Genomic DNA, 8,254 nt, shown 5'->3' with positions numbered 1-8,254 from the left:
TACAGCTGGAGTTATACCAATAAACCTCTTCTAGGAACACACACAGAAATGGCTGCACAGGTGCAGCAGGGGAGCCATGCAGATAGTAACTCCACTAGAAACTATCTAAATACTTGTCTTTACAATGTGTACATTTTGGGTTCGTCTTATAATATTATACAGCAGTAAGAGGGAGTGAACCACAGCAAGATGCAACAGCAATGAATCTCAGAGATGTGTTGAATGATGTGCGATGCAAAATGGATAATCCCACATAAAGTTCAAAAATAAGCAACAACAACAAAAAAGTCCCCTAATGCATGCGTAGGTGGTAAGACATACGGAATATTCCAGAAAGTCTGGATGGATGTTGCTTCAGTGTGGAGGAAGACAGGCCCTCCGAATCGGGGTGGAGAACTTCAGGCTGCTAGCAGTGTTCTAAGTTTCACCTGATTTATTTTCTAAGAAGAGGCTTCAAAAGTCAGTGGGAACATGGAACTGCAAGAGGATGGAATTTTCCCACCAACTTTTTGAAGCTTCTCTATAGATATTTATTAAATTAGACACAATTTATAGATTTCTCTGTATGTGTTCTACGTTCACAATGATTTTAAAGAGGCTTAAAAAATACGGAGGAAAAAAATCCCCTATTCTCCATATATTTTCATGTCTTGGTGTGATGCCTAAAACTGTAGAAGGCTGTTTGGATGGGACACGGCTGAAGGCTGATAGAAGGGCCTCCAGATGGGGCATTCCCCAAAGAAATAACTAGCTGCATTGGTTGGTTGGGCTCGGTTTTGCTTTGAGTTTTAAACAGAATTACTTCCTTGGCCTCTTAAATGGTTCACAACTTTACGTTCACTTTCTTATGTATATATTACTATATGCTACATAAGGAGCCCTTGTGGCCCAGTGGGTTAAGCATTGGATTGCTATCTGAAAGGTTGGTGGTTGTAACCCACCAGCTGCTGCACGGGAGGAAGATGAGGCTTTGTGCTCCTGTAAAGATTTACAGCCAGAGAAAGCCTATTAAGTAGTTCTGTTTTGCCCTATACAGCTACTACTTTGAGTCGGAAAGAACTTGACGGCTACAGGTACATTGTACATGATTATTTTCAGATTTACGAGTTTCAATCAGGAACTCTCTGCCAATGTCAAGTTCTAATTTTTGGACAATTCTAGTTTGCACTAAATAGGATCTAGACCTAAACATAGATATCATGGAAATAAGTCAATTTTACAAGACTCACATAATTAATTACATCACAAGTCTATTGTATAAACCCTCATCACTAACTCCTGGTCAATACGTTTTGATTTTCTCTGGAAAACTGTGATCAAATTAAACATTTTTGTAAAAGCCAATGACAATTCTTACCATTGAAAGTAAAATAAAACCAACTAGCCCATTTTACTAAACATACTAAATCAGTTAAACAGTGAGACTTTATACATGGGGCACTACCATAGTCCTAGGACAGCCGTTTTATGTCAGATCTGTCTTCAATTCGCTCACAAGAGACTTTTAAACTTAAGATGTGAATTAAAAGGTTTTATATGAATTTTCAAAAATTAAGATGCTTAAGCTCAAAAATCTTAAGCGCATTTAAAACAACTTCAGATGTGATCTGAATGGCTTGTATTTTTCAACATGAAGTAGATGTCAATTTTGAAACGCCCATTAATCCTAAAAAGCCATGGTCTATGACAGCATTGTAAATCCATCCCTCATTTGAAACTCAGCATTAAGCAAAAATGGAGGCTGATCATCTAGACTCACAAATCAGAAACATGGAGATAACTACATCATTATACAAGAATGGTGAACACACTTTAGCCAGCACAGCCAGTGGTAACTCTTGCCTCACATCTCAGTGTTACTGCCAGACATTTATCATTAATGTGCAAAATGAATTCTTTTTTAACAATTGTCAGATAATAGGCTCACTGATAAATGAGAGACAGAGTTCTACAGGCTAAGCATAGATGACCAGTATCTCTGCTCAGTTCACTCCTCTTTGCTTGCTCAACTTCGCCCAGGTAGAAACTAAAAATGATTAGTCAAACATGTTCACAGCCAGAGAACGCTGGATGCTGCTCTTGCGGTGACTTTCAGAAATGTCCGCTTAATAGAGTTAAATGATGTGTTCCCCATCCCCTTCCACTCCCACCCCTTGTTGTAAGAATGTATGTAGCACCAAAGGCTTGCTCACAATAGCAATTTCTTGTCTGGCGTTTTAAAAGATCTCAAAAGACCATATCCCATGACACTCCATGGCTTTTCTTATCTCAGACAAAAATTAAAGCTGCTACCTTTTTCAGATTCTATGTCATCTGTATGCTAGTGTTTAGGCTATGTGTTAATAGTGAAGACTCTCCATTAAGCTCAATTTGTGGCTGTCACTCTGAAAAGAATCCATGAGTCTGTGCTCACATTACATAACCATCACTTACATAACAAGCCCAGCCTGTCCCGTAGCAGAACGGTAGTTAGGAATGGGGTAGGCTTTGTTCAGAAGATTGTCTGCTTTAACTGGATGACCATACTCATGAATTGCAGACAATTGCCAACATTAAAAAACGTTACTCTGGATGGCTTGAGTTTGCTTACAGAAATACTGCACGTGAATCTTTTCATTTCATGCAAATCCTATCAAGCATATGAAATCTAGGGCTCTCCACCTTCCCCATGTGTCCTAACCTGCATGCCGGTCTGCTGACAAGCAGAGTTTTCTTCTCCCTATTCCTTTCCATCACCACCACCATGCCCTACCTTGCACATTGTGAAGAGGCAGGAGCATGACAAAAAGCACCACATATTGCAGTGGTTGTAATCTGGGGAACCGAAGGTATTCATTCTCACCTGACAAACTAGCACACTAGCAGGAGAGATTCTGGTAGTCAGTGAATACACAGAATTGACACCAGGTTACAAAGGAAGCCCAGGTTCCATCCGAGGCTCAGAGCCTTTAAATGGTGATTCTTAATGCCCTAGTTACCATGTGCATGACCGCCGATGCCAGAATGAGCTCAGGTTCTTGCCAGTAAGAGTTCAGTAGTACCTTTTATCATTTTGGGGGAGGGCACGGTTGTCGTTTCCCAAGCCTACCTTCCAACAGTAAAAAAGGGCAGTAACCAGGAGCATTTCTACTCAAGAGATCAAGGAAGGCTCATGTATACTCGAGTATAAGCCGACCCACATAAACGCCGAGGCACCTAATTTTACCACAAAACTGGCATTAAAAATGTGCTGAAACTCTGCCTATACTCAAGTATATACGCTATCTGTAAATGGAATTCAATGATTCCAAATCTATTTTCAATGTAGCACGGTGAAGTACCCAGAATCATAATTGCTCTATGTGAAATTGACTTAGACCAGGTACTCTGCAGTGGCAAAAGCAAGAAGTGTGTCCAGACAATCCACTGTGTAGTGAAGCTGGGCCCGCAACCCAAACCAAGAAATTGACAGGACTACAGTGCATACACTGCAGATATGCTTAAGTCCCGAGGAGAAAGCACAGATCCAAACGGGAGCCACGTCCCACCGACCCCCCAAACCTATCAACCTTTAGTTTCTACAATCTTACACCCAACATTCTAAACGATGAGCGTGGCGACTGGAGTAATTCAGAGAAACAAACAAAATCATGAGTGTCCAGAACCTGGATTTCTGGCAAAAGGATAAAGACAAAGTCTCCTAGATCACACACCAAGAAAACTATCAGGTGACAAGGGGGAAAAAAAACCTCTCACCTTCACTTTAAAAATATTGGGTTATTATCACTTCTCAGTCTTTGGGCTCCGATCAAGTGTAGTATCTGTTCTTATCTGTTTAGTATCTGAGACGTCCTCTATCCGAGGACAATATTTTAAATGGATTTTTGGAGCAGGGAGATGGACTAGGAGCTTGCTCGGTCTACCCCATGCATCGACCTGGTATTACAGTGCATCCAGGAACAGTGCACGCCTCCTCGGGGGACTTAAAAAATATATATACACACACACATATATATATTGGGTTACACTGGAAAATAAAATCAATAAAAACCGTTCCTCCAATTTATTCCAAGTTTCAGAGCTACTTGTTATTGCAATTGTATTTCTCGCTCTTGGTTGGGCCACAACCACCTTTGGGTGGTCATTGCAATTCCCTAAAAAAACACACACACACACACACACACAATTTGCAACTCCCTAAAAAAATACACACACACACACACAGTCATTTTAAACATGTGATTAAAAATGGAGTTTCAGAGCAATGGTCACTAACTTATGCTTGCCATCCAAGCACCAACAGAAGAGTCCTGTAATCTATTTCAGGTCGGTCTGTGTAGAAAAGGAAGCCCACGGGGTGGAGGTGTGGACTGTGCATCCAAGGGAGGAAGAGGAGACAGTCTGGTCCCATTACATTTAGGCTCGGAAACCCTAGCTAAGAGTCGCGTGGCTGCGGCTCTGGGTGCCAGTGACCTGACTGAAGTACAGGAATGAGAAGAAGGTGGAGGGTTTGGAAAAGAGAAAAATTCCACAGGCAAGACAAACATCCAAAATGGCTCAACATAATTTATTTTTTTATGTTAAAATGTACAGAGTTCTTTTGAAAGTACTTGCTAGAAAGGGGAAAAAAAAGTGATATTACATACAATAGGAGAGGAAGGGAGGCCAACTGGCCCAGGAGCGCATGATGTGGAGAAATACAAAGGCATCTAGGCACCCCTTCCCCTTAGCTTACAAGTCACCATGAACAAAGTACAAAGAGGTTACAAAACAGGAAAAGCAAATATAAACAGACAGGAATAGACTTAGCTTCATTTGTACATGCGGCTTTTAGAGGCATCTGGAGCTCTATTCACACACTCTAGAGATCTCTTTAAAGAGAACTTTTATCTTTCTTAAAATAGTTTTTAATATTCTACAACAAAGATAAAAAATTTCAAAGATGGAATGAAATGAAAAAAGCTCTTATTTTAAAAGGCATCAAAGTCACTAACAGTGTTTTTTAAATTTCTTTTTTAGAAGATTACCCAAGTTATCTTGCTAAAAATACATTTTTTTAAAACAGAAGTGAAAAAATGACAGGTACCAATATTACTGTGTTGGATAATTTCTTTTATAATATAGAAAAGAACATTTTCTCTACAATAGTTCTACAGTCACAAAGAGGCTTGTGGAAAGGAGCTGCCCGATTGAATTTTTTTTTTTTAAAGAATCCAACAAAACCAAACACAACGGCAAACCAACAGAACCGGAATCCACGGCCCTCTTCCAACAGCTTCTCCTTCCGCCTTGACCCACCCTCCTCCCAAGAGACCTCCCTCCCCACCCCACCCCATCCCCACCCCAACCAGGAAGCAATGACAGAGCTGAAGATGTAGGGCAGAGGGCAGCACAGTGCATTTCTACATGGTGATTGGGGGCTGGAATAGTATATACAGAGAAACTGGGTCCTACACAGCCTCGCACATGCTCAGGATTGATAGCGGTAAGGTGTGGAATTCTGCCTTTTTCTAGCTAACACACTTAACTGAGAAAGTCAATTGAAGTGTATAAAAAAAACCCAACAAACCTGTGCATTTGAAAAAATTTAATGCCTAATTAGTCGTTTAAAAATTTATCTATATAAAATGTACAAATAAAGGAGAGAATTTAATGCTTACAGGTATTTCTTTAAGCAGTATTCCCCCCCTTTTGGATATCTGACTGCACATACCAAGTGGTATAATAGTTTCCATCATCTAATGATGGAATATATATACATATGTATGCGTGAGGGTGCATATATATGTATATAATGTTTTTACCTATCCCTGGAGCAAGTAATAGGAAGAGAAAGGGAGAACTGGTTGCACAAGAGAGAATGGAGTTGGGAGCCACATAGGAACCTGTTAAAATTCCGCTGTCCAGATCTGCCCTGCAATGCTGGTGGTCTATCGATCCCTCTTATTAGCCACTCACAGGAGAGGGGCTGGCACACTCTGATTCGCAAGGGATGAACTCAGAATCTCAAGACAACTGAAGACTAGAGGTATATGTATCACTGAAGTAGCTATTAAGACACACACTGTAAACTCCCTCACAACACACATTCCGCATCATCTCTTCCAACCCAAAAGCAACCGCGCCAAAGGTCGGTCGGGCACTTTCCAGATCACCGAAATCTATAGCCATCCACCAACACTTTCCGAAAGAAACGTTAAGAGGCAAACCACCGGGGACTGACTGCTGTTTTGAGTTTAATCAGAGTCAAAGGCTCGAGATTCAAAGACCCTTAGCATTTCAGAGTACATACTAAAAACAAGAGGCCGAGTGGAAAACGTGCATTATGGCTGATTCACCAGGTGGTAAAAAACAAGAGGCTCGCTTCCTCTTTTTGATTGTTAACTGACCATCTCTATTCCTCCAAAGGCTCGATTAGGATCAGGATCGCAAACAGCTTTCCTCTGAGATCCTGCTGTTAATTGAGACTTACAGTATTTTTGTGTCTCTGAGTGCTGAGTGGGAATAGTTTTTAAAAAATTATATTACACTTGACTTACGAAAACAAACATTTCAATGAAGTCCGTTTATAAAGAAACATTCTTGGGGGAAGGTTTCAAGAGGTGTGTGTGTATAGGGAGTGGAGGGGATTTAAAAAGGAGAAGCATTTTCCTGCCTCGCTTTATTAATAATAATAATAATAACATTAACAATAATAATAAGTTTAAGGAGCTTGGGTTGTTCTCCATGTCCCCATCCGAGTCTCCCGTAAGTGCCTCCTGCTGGAATGAAGTAGGATATGAAAGGTTAGGTTTGGAGGAGAGGGGCCGGTTCGCCCCTCGAGATGTATATATAACATTTAAAAATGACAACATTGGGAGCTGCAAACAGTGAGGGGGAAACATACATTTTAAAATAAAATAAAGATAATTCACCTTTACACAAATCTTGTCCATGTGGTGTGTAAAGAAAGTAAGGCTCTTTTTAATTATGAAAAGGTTTTGTGCATGTTTCCCCGATCCCCGAATCCATTTTTAGATGAGTTCTACTGTAAAATGCTTCACAATTGTGAAGGAGACCAAAACCCAGGACAAAATGAACCCAAAAAAGGGAAGATCAGGCTTTCTAAAAAAAAACAAAAAAAAAACAAAAAGAACAACAACAAAAGAAACCAAAGAAAAATTCCTCTAAATCTACAGCAATATTTTAACTGGAAAAAAAGGTCCGTTTTTCTCTGGTTTGTCAGTATAAAAGGTTCCTTTATTTATATATATTTAAGTTTTTAATTGCAAGTCCCTCTTGCTCATCTTCTCATGTAAGGTCCATTGAGTGGCTGCTTGGGCACGCCAGCAGCATTCATGTAGCTGTGATGGGAGGGGCCAGTGTACATCATGTTTCCATGAGGGTTTGGCTGCATAGGCTGCTGGGTATAGGCCTGGCTCCCCATCATCCCCATCTGCATCTGCATAGGATACTGTGCTGTCTGGTTCATGTAGGCAGGGTTACTATGGTAACTGCTGTTCATCATGGGCTGTGTCATTCGATAGCTGTTCATGGCATTCAAGGTGTTCATATTCATGGAATTAACATTATAGGCAGGGGTTGGCATTAGGTTAACCCCCATGTTCATGCCACGTTGAACAGCCAGTGCACGAGGACCAGCCTGCATGGCAACTGCCGGTGGGCTTCGGCCATACAGCTGCTGCTGGTGAGCAGCTGCAGAGGGCAGTGGCGCAGATTTGGAACGAATGGAAATGTGCCCCTTGACTGGCATCTGCCCTTGCAACCTCTGAGTGTGGGGAATGCCAATGTTGGTGGCAGACATGTTGCACTGCAGCAGAGGTGACGTGAGGTTCATGGTGGTGGATGCCAAATTGGGGGGCGGCGTCATGGTGGCTTGTGCTTGAGGGGTCCCAGCTAATGGATGAGATGGAGCTAGCTGGGCCAGTCCTGTATTAGACAAAGAAACACTGGTTGCATAGGAAGTCACAGCAGGAGAATGGCTATAAGGCATGGCATGAGGGTCCATAATGGTGTTAGTCAGCTGCTGTAACTTGGCTAAACTGAAGGTGGCTGACGGTTGAGAGTAGCTGCTGGCACCAAAATCCCCTGGGATCCTCTCATAGATACTTATGTTCCCAGTGCTTCCAGATTCCGGTATCTCCATGATCATAGGTGCGGGAGTGAAACTATTATTCATACTACACTGTGACAGGGGAGGCTGCTGCTGGGGTGGGGGTGGGGGCTGAGGCTGCTGGGGCTGCGGTGGCGGCTGCTGCTGCGGCTGCTGCTGGGG

General features: G+C 41.8%; 1 protein-coding gene and 1 non-coding gene across 4 annotated transcripts in view; one reads left to right on the top strand and one right to left on the bottom strand.

Annotated features, from left to right (window-relative positions):
* The first annotated feature begins 3,761 nt into the window (after positions 1-3,761).
* LOC115868426 lies at positions 3,762-3,952 on the top strand. Its single transcript, XR_004045593.1, has one exon. It is a non-coding gene; the product is annotated as a U2 spliceosomal RNA (small nuclear RNA).
* A 2,250-nt stretch (positions 3,953-6,202) lies between these two features.
* The window catches only part of KAT6A (lysine acetyltransferase 6A), a 130,853-nt gene continuing 128,801 nt past the window's right edge, over positions 6,203-8,254 (bottom strand). For all 3 annotated transcript variants that reach the window (XM_030884658.2, XM_045286656.1, XM_045286657.1), the window contains one exon: positions 6,203-8,254. This exon is cut by the window's right edge and continues 1,706 nt beyond it. In XM_030884658.2, the coding sequence (XP_030740518.1) occupies positions 7,262-8,254 (993 nt within the window). In that variant the 3' untranslated portion in view covers positions 6,203-7,261.

The sequence above is a fragment of the Echinops telfairi genome, unplaced genomic scaffold, assembly GCF_000313985.2.
Source record: "Echinops telfairi isolate 266 unplaced genomic scaffold, ASM31398v2 ScPeMD7_9;HRSCAF=40, whole genome shotgun sequence".
Lineage (NCBI taxonomy): Eukaryota > Metazoa > Chordata > Mammalia > Afrosoricida > Tenrecidae > Echinops > Echinops telfairi.
Note: the sequence above shows the minus strand (reverse complement) of the source record. Positions and strands in the feature narration are given on the sequence as shown.